The sequence below is a fragment of the Drosophila eugracilis genome, unplaced genomic scaffold (genome assembly GCF_018153835.1).
Source record: "Drosophila eugracilis isolate 14026-0451.02 unplaced genomic scaffold, ASM1815383v1 contig_386, whole genome shotgun sequence".
NCBI classification, from domain to species: domain Eukaryota; kingdom Metazoa; phylum Arthropoda; class Insecta; order Diptera; family Drosophilidae; genus Drosophila; species Drosophila eugracilis.
This window is the reverse complement of record NW_024573245.1, coordinates 629,243-644,854: the sequence shown is the minus strand read 5'-3', so window position 1 is coordinate 644,854 and position 15,612 is coordinate 629,243. Positions and strand designations below refer to the sequence as shown.

General features: G+C 43.1%; 9 protein-coding genes across 13 annotated transcripts; 5 read left to right on the top strand and 4 right to left on the bottom strand.

Moving 5' to 3' along the window:
* Window positions 1-387: 387 nt before the first annotated feature.
* On the top strand, window positions 388-3,779 carry LOC108106148 (tripartite motif-containing protein 45). Its single transcript, XM_017213048.2, has 5 exons — window positions 388-1,971; window positions 2,023-2,271; window positions 2,336-2,894; window positions 2,949-3,097; window positions 3,162-3,779. The coding sequence occupies exons 1-5, from the start codon at window positions 790-792 to the stop codon at window positions 3,777-3,779; spliced, it is 2,757 nt and encodes a 918-aa protein (XP_017068537.2). The 5' UTR covers window positions 388-789.
* A 349-nt stretch (window positions 3,780-4,128) lies between these two features.
* LOC108106152 (heterochromatin protein 1) lies at window positions 4,129-5,956 on the bottom strand. 2 transcript variants are annotated; one of them, XM_017213053.2, is made up of 5 exons: window positions 5,803-5,956; window positions 5,563-5,692; window positions 5,382-5,498; window positions 5,189-5,312; window positions 4,129-4,611 (listed from the first exon to the last, which is right to left on the bottom strand). In XM_017213053.2, the coding sequence occupies exons 2-5, from the start codon at window positions 5,683-5,685 to the stop codon at window positions 4,340-4,342; spliced, it is 636 nt and encodes a 211-aa protein (XP_017068542.2). In that variant the 5' UTR covers window positions 5,686-5,692; window positions 5,803-5,956; the 3' UTR covers window positions 4,129-4,339. The 2 variants fall into 2 exon arrangements, with proteins under 2 accessions (XP_017068542.2, XP_017068543.2); XM_017213054.2 differs by having other exon boundaries at window positions 4,594-4,741.
* Window positions 5,957-6,157: 201 nt separating this feature from the next.
* Window positions 6,158-6,744, top strand: LOC108106113 (RNA polymerase II transcriptional coactivator). Its single transcript, XM_017212989.2, has 2 exons — window positions 6,158-6,313; window positions 6,374-6,744. The coding sequence occupies exons 1-2, from the start codon at window positions 6,254-6,256 to the stop codon at window positions 6,632-6,634; spliced, it is 321 nt and encodes a 106-aa protein (XP_017068478.1). The 5' UTR covers window positions 6,158-6,253; the 3' UTR covers window positions 6,635-6,744.
* Window positions 6,745-6,872: 128 nt separating this feature from the next.
* Window positions 6,873-7,896, bottom strand: LOC108106108 (transmembrane protein 222). 2 transcript variants are annotated; one of them, XM_017212985.2, is made up of 2 exons: window positions 7,723-7,896; window positions 6,873-7,675 (listed from the first exon to the last, which is right to left on the bottom strand). In XM_017212985.2, the coding sequence occupies exon 2, from the start codon at window positions 7,666-7,668 to the stop codon at window positions 7,072-7,074; it is 597 nt and encodes a 198-aa protein (XP_017068474.1). In that variant the 5' UTR covers window positions 7,669-7,675; window positions 7,723-7,896; the 3' UTR covers window positions 6,873-7,071. The 2 variants fall into 2 exon arrangements, with proteins under 2 accessions (XP_017068474.1, XP_017068475.1); XM_017212986.2 differs by having other exon boundaries at window positions 6,873-7,651; window positions 7,723-7,893.
* A 206-nt stretch (window positions 7,897-8,102) lies between these two features.
* LOC108106111 (cytidine deaminase) lies at window positions 8,103-9,102 on the top strand. Its single transcript, XM_017212988.2, has 3 exons — window positions 8,103-8,285; window positions 8,340-8,532; window positions 8,746-9,102. Exons 1-3 carry the CDS (start codon window positions 8,222-8,224, stop codon window positions 8,963-8,965), a joined length of 477 nt encoding a protein of 158 aa, XP_017068477.2. The 5' UTR covers window positions 8,103-8,221; the 3' UTR covers window positions 8,966-9,102.
* A 112-nt stretch (window positions 9,103-9,214) lies between these two features.
* LOC108106110 (cytidine deaminase) lies at window positions 9,215-10,216 on the top strand. Its single transcript, XM_017212987.2, has 2 exons — window positions 9,215-9,436; window positions 9,628-10,216. Exons 1-2 carry the CDS (start codon window positions 9,367-9,369, stop codon window positions 10,068-10,070), a joined length of 513 nt encoding a protein of 170 aa, XP_017068476.1. The 5' UTR covers window positions 9,215-9,366; the 3' UTR covers window positions 10,071-10,216.
* Window positions 10,217-10,259: 43 nt separating this feature from the next.
* LOC108106106 (cytidine deaminase) lies at window positions 10,260-11,601 on the top strand. 2 transcript variants are annotated; one of them, XM_017212982.2, is made up of 3 exons: window positions 10,260-10,478; window positions 10,542-10,978; window positions 11,040-11,601. In XM_017212982.2, exons 2-3 carry the CDS (start codon window positions 10,621-10,623, stop codon window positions 11,474-11,476), a joined length of 795 nt encoding a protein of 264 aa, XP_017068471.1. In that variant the 5' UTR covers window positions 10,260-10,478; window positions 10,542-10,620; the 3' UTR covers window positions 11,477-11,601. The 2 variants fall into 2 exon arrangements, with proteins under 2 accessions (XP_017068471.1, XP_041674767.1); XM_041818833.1 differs by having other exon boundaries at window positions 10,463-10,978.
* A 70-nt stretch (window positions 11,602-11,671) lies between these two features.
* On the bottom strand, window positions 11,672-12,737 carry LOC108106105. Its single transcript, XM_017212980.2, has 2 exons — window positions 12,441-12,737; window positions 11,672-12,381 (listed from the first exon to the last, which is right to left on the bottom strand). Exons 1-2 carry the CDS (start codon window positions 12,651-12,653, stop codon window positions 11,731-11,733), a joined length of 864 nt encoding a protein of 287 aa, XP_017068469.2. The 5' UTR covers window positions 12,654-12,737; the 3' UTR covers window positions 11,672-11,730.
* A 108-nt stretch (window positions 12,738-12,845) lies between these two features.
* LOC108106104 (sorting nexin-32) lies at window positions 12,846-15,523 on the bottom strand. Of its 2 annotated transcripts, XM_017212978.1 has the most exons (8): window positions 15,424-15,523; window positions 14,844-15,233; window positions 14,666-14,787; window positions 14,158-14,602; window positions 13,901-14,083; window positions 13,633-13,650; window positions 13,349-13,458; window positions 12,846-13,291 (listed from the first exon to the last, which is right to left on the bottom strand). In XM_017212978.1, exons 1-8 carry the CDS (start codon window positions 15,427-15,429, stop codon window positions 13,198-13,200), a joined length of 1,368 nt encoding a protein of 455 aa, XP_017068467.1. In that variant the 5' UTR covers window positions 15,430-15,523; the 3' UTR covers window positions 12,846-13,197. The 2 variants fall into 2 exon arrangements, with proteins under 2 accessions (XP_017068467.1, XP_017068468.1); XM_017212979.1 differs by lacking the exon at window positions 13,633-13,650.
* Between the last annotated feature and the right edge of the window lie 89 nt (window positions 15,524-15,612).

Here is a 15,612-nt window from a genome sequence, read left to right as displayed (position 1 = left end):
CAAATTTAGAGTTGTTATACCCTTTCTGACAACATAGTAGCTTTCGTGAGATGTTTGTAACGCTGAGGACGGGTTATTTTTATAAAAAAAGTACACCTATTTTTCAAGACGTATTACAAGGCGTGTTGATCTAGCTATATATCAGCAAGCTTCTATGCCATTAGCACGCTTAGTTTACAAGCTAACAAAAGCCAACTTGCTCATTCGTTTTTAAATTCTGCATTAACATTGCGATAAACCAAATTATGCGTCGAATTTATATAGCTATTCAATATACATAGGATCCTATAGCTTATAATTAATTCAAATATGTTGCTGCGTTTTTAAGATTTTTAAAGGCGTATCAAAATCTTGGCGCGAAGTTATATGAGTTCTCGTTTTAACTTCGGTGAGATTAGTCACGATTCAGTGGCAGATTAGTGGTAACACTTCCTTTTGATATATTTAATATCTCTGTATAATTCCAACCATCCACGGAGAACTTAGAAGTACCGATTTCCCTTCTTGGCCAATAAATCGAAATAGTCAATCAATAACGAGTCTCCATGGGAGAACTATTTTGAATGAGCAACCACAATATATAATTGCACAATTGTCAGTGTCAGTCTTTGGCCACCTCTCCATTCGCACTGCGCCGTGAGTTTCCAATGCGGAATGTAATTGGATTAGGCAGCAACCAAGTCCGAGACCCATTCTCAGTTTCAGTCCCAATTGCAAAGAGAACACTCGTTGGTGCTCCAGATTGCCGAGAATCCGTGGCCAAACTGCAGAATTTCATAATCTGGAAACATGAGCAAACCGAATCCCTCAAAAATCGTTTTCAAGCGGAAAACGAGCATCGGAAGCAAAAGTAGCCATGTAATCGATTATGAACGCATCCAGGGGGATTTCGAAGTGGTGGCTCCGACTTCTTTGCCTCCAACAGTTGCACCACCCATTGGGGGTCAAGGAAAACTAATGTTGAAACTAAGCTCTGCTAAGATTTCCCTGCGAAAGAACTCACGGAGTCCGTCGAAAAATCTTCAAGCTGCTCCCATGGTAGATGTTGTTCGACGCAAGTCAGCACCACAGATCTTTTCCTTCTCCATTGCCCCCAAAAGTGAAGCGAATTCGAAAATACAGCAAACAATAGTACCAAAACTACCAGCTTTAGCGCCAATTAGTTCCATGCCACGGTCAAGGACTTTGGGTTTGTCCAATGGCGTCAAAGTAGGAACATTTGGGATCACCACTGAGGAACTTGCACTTCAAGACAGGGACAGTGGCAGTGAGCCCACCAGTAGCTTGGCCGGAGGCGGCAGCTCTACGTCTCCTGAATCTCTACTAGACAACATTCTTAGTGGCGCCTCTTCCGTTTCTGTTCAAAGTAGCAGCAGTAGTCAGGCAAGTAATGCAACAGTGGCCCAGCCTATCAAATCTAAGGAGCAGCTGCATCCTAAGAGGTTGCTAAGCTTGAAGGCTTCACCGGAATTGAGGATATCTCCCCCAACACCAGACACTACCCAACCTAAGCTGCAGATGCTACCTCAGCTTCTTCTTACAGTCTCTCCGCGAGCAGAGATTTTTGATGCGCCCTCACCACTTGTTAGAAGCCCCTCACGATCGCCAGCGGTCTCTCCCGAAGTTTCACCATCACCCAGCATAACATTGAGACCCAGTACTCCTCCCGAGAACACCATTAGCTTTACGGATGATCTTAAATGCGGCATATGCCTGGATGTCTACACGGATCCTAGAACCTTGTACTGCCTGCATTCCTTTTGCCTGCAATGTCTGGTTAGCGAGAACTTTAAAGACGAGTCTTTGTGGGAGCCAGACCCAGCCCGTAGTGAGGATCCCTCAAGCTATAGTCTAAGATCCGATATGGGTGGTTCGAGTGCTGAACTCACGGCTACAATTGCACCTGCCAGGCAACGAGGAGCAAGTTTCAGCCTGAGAAGAAAAAAGTCCATGGATCGGCTAGTGATCAGGGTAAGACTACGAGATTAGTAGATGCACAATAAACATTAGTCCATTCATTAGTCCAAGAGTGAAGGGAAGCGATCGACTAGTTCCTTCGGCACCCGTTTCACCGGAAGCTTTGTAAGCGAGGCGTCTACCCGATGTATTCGTTGTCATAGCTGTAACTATCCTACGGATCTTCCGTTGGGTGGAATACGACAGCTTCCTCAAAACTATTTGTTAGTAAGACGCATTGAGGCCTTGCGACTGAAGGCTGGAGAGGATGTAATATCCAAGGTTTGGTGCTCTCTTTGCACCGAGGAGATCAGCGTAAGGAAGACTGTCTTGAGAAGTTTGACGGCTGACCAAAGGCCCACATTGTTTTTGTTTCTAGGCCACCTATCACTGCATCAGCTGCACTTTGAACCTCTGTACATTGTGTAAGGAGGCACATGAGAGACAAAGAAGCACCTCAAATCACCGAATGAGAAGCATCCTGGAACTAAGACGCGCCAGGAAACAAAAGCAACAGCAGCTGGGATTGGGAGACAATAGCAAGCTGGTGCTGCGATGTGGAATCCATACCAGCTTCGAACTTAAGGCATTCTGTACCCACTGCCGGCAATTAGCTTGCACCGACTGTTTAGTGTTGCTTCATAAAGGCCATCGACATGAAGCCATTTCCCGGGCCATTACGCATCAGGGAAAACTCCTTAAAGAGGCTACGGACCAAACTCGACCCCTTTGTCAATATGCAGAGCACTCTATCGAAAGGTTGAATTCTATAGCACGAGGTATCAACGACAGATGTGACGAGATCCAGAGTCAAGTAGAGCGATATATGCAGAAGTACATCGAGGCTCTGGAAGTGCATCGTAGGACCCTTCTTCAGCAAATCAGTAGAGCCAGGGAATCCAAAGTAGAAGTTGTGGTCAAGCAGCAACTGGATTTGGGTGAGATTTTCTTTATTTCAAGTATAATCTATTTGATTTGTTGCTATCCCATAGAGAAACGTACTCAGCAGGCCCAAGATGCAGTACGATTTAGCCAAGAGTTGTCCGAGATCGGGGCCGATGTCGAGATCCTGAGCTTTGTTGCTATACTTCTTAGGCGCTTGGAATACTGTCAACAATTTAAGCCTCCAGTGGATCCGAAAGTGGGATAACTAATCGTTTATTAAAAAACTTTTTACCATAAAGAAGTATCCCATTTCTGTCCAGATCTCCGACTCCCTGCACTTTCTTCCAAAAATAAGAGCTCCGTCGACGAAGGACCAGCGAGATATTCCTCTATATGGTATTATCACCATGCAGGTGGTGGAACCTGGCTTGTGCACCTTGGAATGGGAAGGTTTCTCTCAGCTGCGACTCCACAAGAAGGCAGATCTTCTGCTTCACTCCAGAGATGCTGATGGGGTTTCCCTATGTCACGGTGGACTCGAGATTAACTGCATGTTGAAATACAAGGACTCGAGCTCCAAGTTTCTGCCCGTAGAAGTATCGGACAATCGGGACGGGACCTACAACATCTCCTTTACGCCGGACGCCCAGGGTTCACTAATTCTCACGATCACGATAAACGAGCGACCAATCAAGGGAGGCCCTTTTACCTTTCAGGCGCGTCAGGTTCGCCCGCATACGGGAATATACCACTGCTGTTCTTTCTGTTCCGGAAAAGGCAACCGGAATGTGATGTGCTCATGTGAAGGACGAATGCCCGGATACATCGGCTGCGGTCATGGACATGCAGGACATCCGGGAAGACGCCACTGGTCCTGTTGTGCAAATGTGCTAGAGAACTCAGAATGCAATGTGGCTAATAAACTTCTGAATAACTAGTGAGGTTCCTATATATGCGATAATTATAGAAAAAAACGAAGTAACTATTATATTGGAGCGTCTTTATGTTATATATCCTTATTTTCTTAAGGCAAATGAGGCAATCTAATATTAATTAGATTATAACCATATTTAATTTATCCGTTCAGCTAATAGTCTACATGTCCTTCGACTCTTGCTAAGCATAATTTTAACATAAGAGAAAAAAAGAGTTACAGAACTATTACCAGCACACTCCTAAACAAAAGGAATTACATGGAAATTTTTGAGTGGGCAATAAAGGTCCAGTTACAGCCACATGGTCAACACATGAGCATCATACCCTGACCATCACAATAGATGTCTAGACTGCGGCAGAACATAGTTTTTGTTTATTCATTGAAAACATCATAAATACAAATATTAGTGCTTGACGGTTACATATAAAAATGTTGTCCGACGTTTCATGAGTTGTAGGGGAGTTTTGTAAACGTCTGCAGGTAGGCTAGAAATAATTCTAAGTGTTTTTTTTTTCGTTAGATATATGAGCGCTCATTTCCGCTGTCGTTCAGCCGACAGTTTTAATCCTCATTATCCGAGTACCAGGACAGGCGCTCCTCGTAAAAGTGGATCACCATCTGCGGGATTTTTACATTGGCCACTGAAGAGGGCACCATTTCAGCCTGATCTACGCCTTTGAACTGAATGAGGAATGTCAGGCGCCCATTGTTGTCAGAGGCTCCCAGAATCTTTTCGGCCTCCAAGCCGCGGTCAAATCCTGTAGAGCCAACTGCGGAAATGCCGCCGTCCTGTTCTACCTCTGCTGTACGTTTTACTTTGCTGCTAACGGGTGCTAAGGAAAGAGAATTAAAAATTCCTTTAATTGCAGAATATTTCTTAAAATTTGTAGGTCTTAAGATTTAATTTGTTACCGTTTTTTTTTGTTTCAATTATTGAAATATCGGAGAACATGGACATGGGTCCTAAAAACAAAACCAGAAAAAGACTAATCCATATATAATAAACATCTATTGGTAAAACCTGTGGCGTGATGTCTTATGGCCTTAAGCTAGTACATCTACTAAAATAACGGTGTGATTTGAAAAATGTATAGGTAAAAAAAACAATTAAAATGAAAAGGAAGTTAGACTTTTGACTTTTTTTTCATTAGAATCTGAGTGCTTAGTCCCAACATATAGGCTCAAGGTATTTAAGATATCTGTGTTCAAATGAACAAGGACGGACATGGGTAGATCGGCTTGGCTGGTAGTACTGATCAAGAAGAATATGTATGTATCTTAAGCTTCTTATTTTAACCGGCAACTGATTTTCACTATATGATGAAGGTACCTATTCATAGGTACACTCCATTACGTAAACCACTTCCTACACTCCGGAGTTTTCCAAGTTGGGTTGGGTGGGTTACCTACCTGCTGGTTCTTCGGACTTTCGCTTGCTTGTTGTGGTCGCTGATGTGCTGACGCGTCCTGTGTTTGTTTCCTTGGCCTTGGCACTACTGTTTGGTCGATCTTTTTTAGAAGAAGCCGCCTTTTCCTACGGATAACAATAAGATGTAATAGAAATCCAAGCGAGCACAACTGTACTAAGCTCCGCAGCACATACCTCGTCCTTGCGACTCAACTCGTACTGCTGGATGAGATCCTGGCAGTCGAGATTGCTCTCCGGCTCCCAGGTGTTCTCAGTTTCTGCGTAGCCTTTCCATTTGAGGTAGTACTCAACCTGCAGGTGGAAAATGCCGTTTTAGGACCAGAAATTAGGCAATTATCCGTTACGGATTACCCACCTTTCCTTTGCGCACCCGCCGGTCGATGATCTTCTCGACAGCATACTCCTCCTCCTCCTCACCATCTGAACCCTTTCCGGTGCTCTCAGGATTGTCGGTTTTCTTGGCCATTTTATTTGCCATTTAAATACTTCTCACGGGTGAAAAAAAATACAAAAAATTTGCACAACCACACGCGCACAAACACATGCAAAAGACCCTTTTAGTCGCTTCTTTACTATAATTTTGTAAGTCACTTACCACTAGTTAGTTCAAGAGAAAATATATAACTCCACTTGCACAACTTAATTTAATTTCAGCACTTAGTGTACTGACGCTAAGACAATTTATTACAAAATGAAAAGTCTGCAAAAAAATGCGCGTTCTAAAGTGACGCCGGCCGAAAGTACGCGCCGTTTCCCAACACTGAAATAAATCGATAGTAATCGATATTTCATTTCGTTTTGAATATTTATCACGGATTTAAAATTTCAGTTGCATACAATAGATTTAAATTACTATGAAAACTATTATTTTTGTTGTTATAAAGAAAAAATATCCAGTTAAATCAGATATAATTCGATATTTTCTTGAACTGCTGTTTTTATCGATATATCGCTGCTTTTGCTCTTCCTGTAAGCGCGCTTGAACATTCACACATTTTTTACCGGCTTGCTTTATTTTTCGCAAAACGTAAAAAATAATAGAAAAAATGCCTAAAGCAAAGAAGCAACGTACTCCCTCTTCGGAAAGCGACAGCGGCCCAGAGGATGTAAGTCAACATGAAATAAATTAACAATCTCAAATTGGTTTTATCTTCTGTGTATGACAGCGCAATCCGCCGGCAAACAAGAAGGCCAAGGAATCTTCTACGAAATCCGATGCCGGAGATGGGCCAACCACTTGGACTCTTGAGGGACTTCGCCAGGTGCGAATCAACGAGTTCCGCGGGCGCAAGATGGTGGACATACGAGAGTACTATGAGAAGAACGGCGAAAATTTGCCCGGCAAAAAGGGCATCTCACTCTCCATAAAGCAGTGGAAAAAACTCCTTGAAGTGGCTGAGGAAGTCACGCGCGCCGTCGAAGATTAATACAAGTTAATCAAAACGACTACCTTTAAGCCATAGGATATATGAAGTTAATACACGCCAAATACAATCATTTAAATAGTCCCCGTGAATAAACGTTATTTTCAACCATATTTATTGCCAATTTGTATTTTAATTGACCGTCCAATAAAAGTGAGATTTAGTTTAATGGAATGATCGATTTAAGTGCTATTAGTTAATGTTTCTATATCTCACATAATAGATTCACAAAAAGCGGATATATAAATAAATAATCAGTTTATTGATTGCACTATACAAAAACACAAAGATAAAGAGTTAAAGCCGAATTATCTTAATGGACTCAGCTACACTCATTTAAGACCATTTTTCCGAACAGTACTACGCCATATATTTATTTATTTATTAAACTACACCATATTAACATTTATTTAAAAGTAAAGTTAACGTATTCTTAGTCACTAAAAGTAGACACCCAGCAGGATGCAGGCGGTCAGGAGTATCGCAAACGGTAGCCAGGTCTTAATGAAGCCTCCGATCCCGACGTAGCGCCCGCAGACAAAGAGCCACATGCTGAGGATGATCATGTTCCATCCTGTGCTGTTGTTGTAGCGCATGTTTATCAGAGCCGTGGCCACATGCGAGTGACAGTTGTCGCATAAGATGTTGTGAATACGGGTTCCATACAGCACTGACGCCTTGGACACAGCCTCATCCCACGCGTAGCTACCGCCTTCTACGTACTTGGGGTGCAATCGTAAGTACCGAGTCGGTCGCCCGAATGCCATGTTGTCCTCCGACACAAAGTAGGCGCCGGCAAAGTCACGGATCACTCCGGCCGAGGTGCAAATGCCCATATGGCCAATCATGGGCAGCAGCCAAGTAAGCACAGGAATGGGGGTCCAGACGATGCAGTAGGGAAATCGCTGATCCTTTTCGCTAATCGGCGGTAATCTTTCAGGGACGCCATCGCCAGAACCTCCACCTGATCCACCCATCGAGATCTGTACGTCCTCTGACTGTTGTCGCTGGTGTTGGGGTCTTGGGTTCGTCGACATTATTACACTGAATGAGGTTAATAGTGCGGGGAAACCAGAAGAACAGTCACTCACGGTCTTTCCGGTCGTTGTGTCCACAAAATCGGTCGCTAACTTTTCCGATTTGGCTTGAATTATACGATAAGGGGGATATAAACCAGACGAAATTCACGGATTGCTGGGAGTATGTGTACGGCACAAACAAAATTCACCAACATACACCTGTGTATTTACTTATCGAGGGTATAACAGTGCTGGAAAACGTTAGATAGCAACAGAGGCATGCAAGTGTAAATTTAATAGGGTTTATTCCCAGAATTTGTTTAAATTTGGTTTTTTACTGACAATATTTAAATACATTTTGTAAAAAAGTTGCTTGAAATATTGTTTTAGAAATTGAGATGACCACCTCTAATTGACCCCCAGAAAAATCATCCGTCCTGAGCCCCTCTCACAATCAGCTGTTGCAGCCTTAGCTTTTGTTGTGTTGAGTGATAATTTGAGCTGTTTATTTGCTGAGCTGCTTTTTCTATTGCGAAATTTTTATTAACAACGTTATTAATTAACGTTGGCCATGACACAGGTGTTTATTAACGGTGCAAGAGACGAGCTCAATGTGCGGGAGTTCGAGAGTTTGGGTACGGTGTAGGGAACGCGAAAGGAAACTGTATAATTTATTTTCCTTTCCTCAGATCCATCAATTCAAGAGCTCATCCTAGCAGCCACTGAAGCCAGGAAGCAGGCTTATTGTCCTTACAGCAATTTTGCAGTGGGAGCTGCCCTGAGGACAAGTGATGGCACAATATATTCAGGATGCAACATTGAAAACGGTGCATACGCAACCTGCATTTGTGCGGAGCGCACTGCAGCTGTCAAGGCCATTAGGTTAGTTTGTCAATAATCTGGGTCGTAACAAAGGAAAACAATTTTGTGTAGTTGTAAAAGCTTACATTTTTGTATTTCAATATAAAATACATATGTACATTGGTTCTCAAATCTAAACAATACAGTGCTATAGACATACATATGTACAAATTTGAAAAATTCATAAGAATTTTACTATAATAACTGACTTTACTACTTTTTTTTCTTTTCCAGTGAAGCCAAACGCGATTTTGTCGCATGTGCAGTTGTGGCCCAGCAGGATAATGGCTTCACCACGCCATGCGGGGTCTGCCGGCAGTTCCTGTCAGAGTTCGTCAACGGCAAGGACATCCCCCTATATGCTGCCAAGCCAACCAACCTTCCATTGAGGGTGCTCTGCACCAGCGTTCTCCAACTGCTGCCCAACAGCTTCAGTTTCTCGAACGGAAAATAGGAAAAGCATATACTGCCCGGACAGGGTGCAATGCCGCTGAAACCTATGTGCAATAGTTTATGTGATTCCGAGTTTGTTATATTCTGTTAACCCACCCTCGTTATTTGTTGATTAATTAGCTTATACAAGGCAACGCATCTGTTTGTGTGTTTTTCACTGCTCTCCACGATCGTTGCTTATCAGTCAAATAGTTTTCTCTCCAAGTGTTTATTTTTGTCACCACCACACGACGGAGAGCGCTATCATCATAGCCAACTTTGCGCGGCTCTGTCACCACAAACTGTCCATTTGCCAGCGGACGTTCAAAGGGGAAACAACGAGCCACGCACTCGCCTTGCTAAAAATAAAACAAAATTTTAGAAAAGAGGTGTTCCTCCCTTGACCAAAAATATTAAATAATAATGACACATCTGACCAAAAATTTTGCACGTCCTGAAAAGGCGGAGGAAGTGGTCAGCTTCGGCAGTCTGGGTAAGGTTCATCTACCAGATAAATAATGAAAAATACGATCATTAAATATCTTAGAAGTTATCCATAATATATATTTAAAACCATTTTGTATATATAATTATGATATATATACAACTACCAAGTGTTAATATCAAGTTATAAGTTGTATTCTTTTGCAATTCTTTTGTGACGTGTATTGTATTGACTTCCAGATCCATCGGTTCAAGAAGTTTTAACAGCTGCCTTTCAAGTGCGTCAACGGGCCTATGTGCCATATAGTGGGTTTAAAGTGGGGGCTGCTTTTAAGGCCAAGACCACTGGACAGATTTTCACTGGCTGCAATGTGGAGAACGCAGCCTTTACGCCGTGTTCTTGTGCAGAGCGAACGGCCCTTACTAAAGCCGTAAGCGAGGGAGAAACTCAATTTTCAATCGGAGCTGTATTGGCTTACGAGCCTGATGTTTTCACTACTCCTTGTGGCGTCTGTCGACAATTTATCCGGGAGTTTGCCAACGAAGATATACCCATTTATGTGGCCCAGGCTATTGATGCGAGGATTGCTGCAAAGGAAGAACCTTTGCAGAGTGACGATCCCATTCTGTGCACCTCGATCTTCAATTTGTTGCCTAGCAGTTTTCACACATATCGGAAATAACGCTGTTGGAAAGGAGAGAAAGCAAGAGCGGTGGCTAGTTCAAGGTTGCCCCACAACACGTCACTGCCCCTGGAAATAGTCTAATCTATATAATTTTAATCTAATCACCTGAAATAAAGAAAATTACACTACTAAAGAAAGCTAAACGTTTATCGATATATGTATAAAAATATTGGGAGACAAATAACTTGCTAAAGATTTCCACATAGAAATATTCTGAAAGAATTTGATAGCCTGATTAAAAATAAATATCACTAATTATGTATATGTACATAAATAAGTACATTAAATGTGTTTTCTAGCGAATTTTATAGTTTCAATTACAGGGGATTTCCCGATTTCTGAAAGAGGGTAACCGGAGCAGTGGCTGATTTTTATAGATATGTATACGGTTTTTCAATTAACTACGTAAGTTTATATATATTATGATTCAATTGAGTTTGTCAAAAAATTAACATTTGTCTTTTACAGATTGTCAAAAAATCAGTAGTTGTTTCCGGCTTACAAAAATACATAGTTTTTTTTAAAAATAAATTTTAAGTCTAACGAAATGTCGGAAAAGCGGAAGCTCCTCCAGCGGTGTATGAAAAACCTGAATGCTTTACAAGATGAGCTCAAGCGAAAGGAGTTAGAGAAGAAGATGAAGGAACTGGAGTCGTTGCAGTGTGATCTAGCTCGTCGCCAGGAGCAATCTGGTACTAAGTGCGCTGGCGGTAAGATCAAGGAACTGCGTCAGAAAACGTTACAGAAGGTCTTAGGGAAGTATATGAAGACCTTAGAAGGATTTCTTTGTCAGCTGGCCCGCCGGGAGGCACGTCTCAATGGAGACAAGGGTCGAGCCAGTGAATCTGAAAATCTGCCGCATCCCGAAATGTTGGAGGAGTATACGGTGGCGTTCTGTTCTGTTGGTAAGTGCTGCGTTTATTTTAGTGAAACATTATCCCCTTTCATTGTCCATATATTCCGCAGGCGAAGATGGTCGTGAGCTGCTGGAAGCAGCGCTTTCCGCCCGCAGGTGCGCCTATGCGCCGTACAGCAAGTTTAAAGTAGGTGCTGCCTTTCGTGCTAAGTGCGGTAGGATCTACACGGGATGCAATATCGAAAACGTAGCGTTCACTCCTGGTAATTGTGCGGAGCGGTGTGCTCTGGCTAAGGGAATTAGCGAAGGCGAGATGAAATACACGGCGGGTGCTGTTGTGGCATATCATCCCGATGGGTTTACCACACCTTGCGGTGTCTGTCGCCAGTTCATCCTCGAGTTTGTACACAAGGACATTCCCATCTATATTGCAAAAGCACCGCCACCGGAGCAGGAGAACTGCATTCCTGCGATTCAGGATGAGGATGAGGTACTGGTGACTTCCGCCTACCACCTGCTTCCATACAGCTTCAACTCATTTGAATGATTTCCGATCTAATGGACAAAATTTCAAATTTAATATTTATGAACCATTGTACGACTCTTTTCCTAAATCGTTTTGGATATACTATTTTAATTCAAGATTTTATGAACTACAGTAGAAGCGGTCTCCATAAATGGTTAAATTATAACTGCCACTAAAAATATATCAACACTGTAAAAGCCAATCGAAACTTTTTTTTAAAATCATTTATTACATTAATTTATGAAGTGAGCAGAAAGTCAAAATGGTTGGAACTTTCAAACATACTTAATAACAGGATCCCCAGATCCATAGATGGCGTATTCGCTTTTCGTGGCAAACGGCATAACTTCCTCATGCACCAGTACCGGTTTCACATCCGGATCAAATTCAACCTTTCGGAACTGCGGATCTGTATAATTAGCACGCACCTCGGTGACCATTCCCGAATGAGGAACGCGCTTTGTGAGATTTTGGAACTCGCAGCGTCGTTTTGGACAGTCATGAGTGTTACCCTCGTCGCACAGCGTGGGATCCTCTTCTGGTGATACTTTCCGTGGGGGCGGCATCTTCTCCTTCCAATTCCAATATGTTATATTATCTTGGGCAGCTACACTGGCGCTTACATCCTGGGGGCTCAAGCGCACATAGGAAAGATTATAGGTGGTGGCGGAGGGGTCCAGGTACTTGCTGTATAAAGCTTGCGAACGGTCAATAACCAGCTTTGTGGCCGCCACCGGTGTGGGCATTGCAATCGGTATTATCTCCTGCTCCTCTGGCAGTTCTTTTAGCACATAAGAGTCATGACTAACGCTAGAAATGGGTTTCATCTTCCGTTTTATAAATCGAAGACAGCCCTCCTCGAATGGCTTCATGTACTGAGTTTTCATGTTGAGCGAAGGGTTTGTTAGAGTATTTGGATTGCCGTACTAAAAGATTACGAGTGGAAACATTCAATTGCTGCAAGAAATTAGAAAAATCTACTCACCTTCCACACATAATTGGCCATGCATTCCGAAGTTAGTTTCTCCGAGAGTATGGGATCGTTCACATAAATGCCCTTGTCCGCAAACCTTGCATTTAGCTTGTTTCCCAACCTAAGGTCAGTGATGTGACGATGCCCTCGGTAGGTCGAGGTCCTCGAATCCGGAGCCGTTGCGTTGGCCGGGCGCTTGTAATCAAAGACGCCGAATTCATCCATGGCTTGACGATTTTTGAACCAAAAAACAAACAACTAGAGGAAACTGAAGAACTTTGGGAAGAAGCACAATTTTCAGCAGCGGTGGGGAAGGAATCTCCTTGGGACGCTAAATTTTGGAACGTTTTATGTATCCAGGCTACCGAACCGATACCAAGCAATGCTAGTATACTAACTGCTAACAAACAGCCCGCCTTCTGTACAATATTTCTTGTTTATATTCTGCTTCAAATGCAAGTGTTTACAATATAGTTGTAGTTTATGCTTTAGAGAGGAATGCTTGTTTGACAAATATAAAAGCGCTCTGTTCACAAAACAAATAGATATTCGTTAATATAATACGTGGGCTAAGGTAATAATGTTGCACACGATCTGGCCTGTGCAATAATAAACTGTTTGCTTAGCAATAAACAATTGATTTACTTCGTCTCCCGGGGGTGTGTTATCGATGAGGAATGCGTTTCAATGGGGTGTGTAAACAATGTGCGGATGACTCATTTTCCTATCCCTCATCCACTTCCGGCTCCTCCGCCTCCGGCTCCCCGTCTCAGGCAATCTCTTTGAGCGCTAGCAGCGATTGGCGCAAATATTCGTACTGGGTCTTGGCATGCTTGATCTCCAAGTCAGAGAGTTCCACGAGGCTTTAATTGGAGAATCGGAAAATTAGTAAATTAAACATTTTAAAAATCGAAACTTACCTCTTTTTAAAAGCAGCTACCCGTCGGTTGCGGAATCCAATTAATTCCTCCTTTCCGCAGGCAGACATCGACTCGAACTTTTCACAAGCTTCCGCTTGAGCAGTCTCGGCCTGAACAGTGGTTAATTATAATATATTAGTGATGTTTTAGTTCTATTACATTGGGCCACAAAAAGGACATGCTAAAGTGAATAGGGGTGGAGCAACGGTGGAAGGCATGCAGCAGTTACGTGGGGTGGAGACACATCTACTAAACCGACGATTAAAACTTTAAATGCCAAATACCTCTTGCACCTCCAAAGGCTGCAGAAACAGAACCACAAATACGCACAAATAGTGAAGAGGGAGGGATAGGCAGAGCAGAGAGCAGAGCAATGTGGGATTGTGGACGGTAGAAATAAAATACAAGAACGCAAATATGTTGTTGTTTGTAATTAGTGAAGCGTGAGAATTAATTGCCCCGCTGTAAAATTTTAAGGGGAGAACAATCGCTCTTAGAACGATCTGAAACATAGTTTTGAAAAAACGTATTCTAGACTTTAATTAATCTTACCGCATGAACATCTTTGTTTTTGGATCGGGCCTTTTCCAGGTTTCGATTGGCGGTCTCGTAGGCGGCCAAACATCTTAGACGCCGGATTAGTAGAGCTTTCGCAGCGTCACTATCCCGTTGATAATAGCGCAATGTGTCCCCTAGCTTAAGGTCCTGATCACTAGCTACTCGGGTCTCCAGATTCTAATAAATATTAGGAAAGGACCTCTTCTTATTAAAGAATGACACAAATGAAATCTTTTACTAGTCATGCCCACCTTGATCCTTTCAAATATCTCCGCCGTCTTAGCCACAAAAGTCTCCATATTCCCCTTTTCTGTGGTCGAGAGCTGCGTCAAGGCATTTGAAATCTTTTGATGAGAGTCGCCAACATCCTTGTGGCGTTGTGTCATTTTCTCCGTCCTGATTGCTGCCTCCCGCAAATGACCGTGGTATTCAGTGAGGAACTGCAGCTCGTTCTCGAAGAAGTCATTCACATCTCGCACAGTGGCACTCAGCAGAATCTCGTCTGTGGTCTTGCCGAGGGATTTAACAAAGCCTCCGAAAATGGCCATCTTCTTGCGTGGTTTAGCGCACAAATCCTGGTCATACTCTAGAAATACCTTTAGGTGCTGGTCAACGCGAAAGACAGGATGACTTGCCAGGCGGCGCAGGAAAACCTCGTGCATGGCCACCGTCTTTTTGAAGGTGGCCAGGTACTCGCTATAAGGTAGACATGAACTAAATGAGTATGCGCAATAAATATAAGCAATAATTTTTACTTACGCCTCCAGCTCTGACTTCATCTTCTTGAACTCCTCTTTGGTCATGTTACCCTCTCCTTCACCAAGGCGCTGTAACTTTTCACGAGACGCATCAAAGTCCGGACGAGGTGGACAGGGCGGAATCTATGTTAAGTTTCGACAAATAATCAGCATATCAATGTCATGGACCACAAACTTACAATGTAGCCGGCGTAGTCGTCGTTCTCCTCGATGCGATCGTGTAGCCAGACAAACTCCTCGTGCTGGCGCACTACATTGTTATCCTTTTTCGTGAATCCCGGCAGAGTGGTGCGGGTATGCACTGTGAACTTGACCTTTTCCTTTTCGCTCAACGCATCGGAAATCTCCACGTGGAGGGCGTTCTCGCCGAGAACTGCAGGCGTGGCCGGGGCGGAGGAGGAGCTATCCGGCGATGTGGCAGATCCGCTGCCGTTTGTGGCGCCACTTAGTGCGGGTGCTCCGCCTGTTGCTGGTGGATTAACCAGCGGATTTGTGGGCGAGGCGATTTCTATTGTTGCGCCATTGTTGGCGGAGGGACTATTCAGCAGATTTGAGTCATCGATGCCGTCCTAGGGGGCAAAAAATCATTAACTGATGTGGACTCTAATTACGCCCATTTTTTTTTTAATGATAAGGTTTTCTTTGTTTGCGGGCGGGGCGTCGTTTTGGATGCCACGAAAGAGAAGTACTTTCATGTACTTTAATTGTTTAAATAATACTTCTATTATGAAGTTTCGTTGGGCTTATGATTTCACTTACCATCATTTTGCGGCCGAGTAAATAACAATCGAATTGGGCTAAAAAATATTATTATAAATTACAGAGCTTGACAGTGATGCCAGATGGCAATACGGCTTCCCCAAACAAAGAATTCTTTAAAAATTCAGTATGTGAACATTTTCTGGTCACACTGCTGGTTAACATGAGTTATTATTATGAGTTCATGGG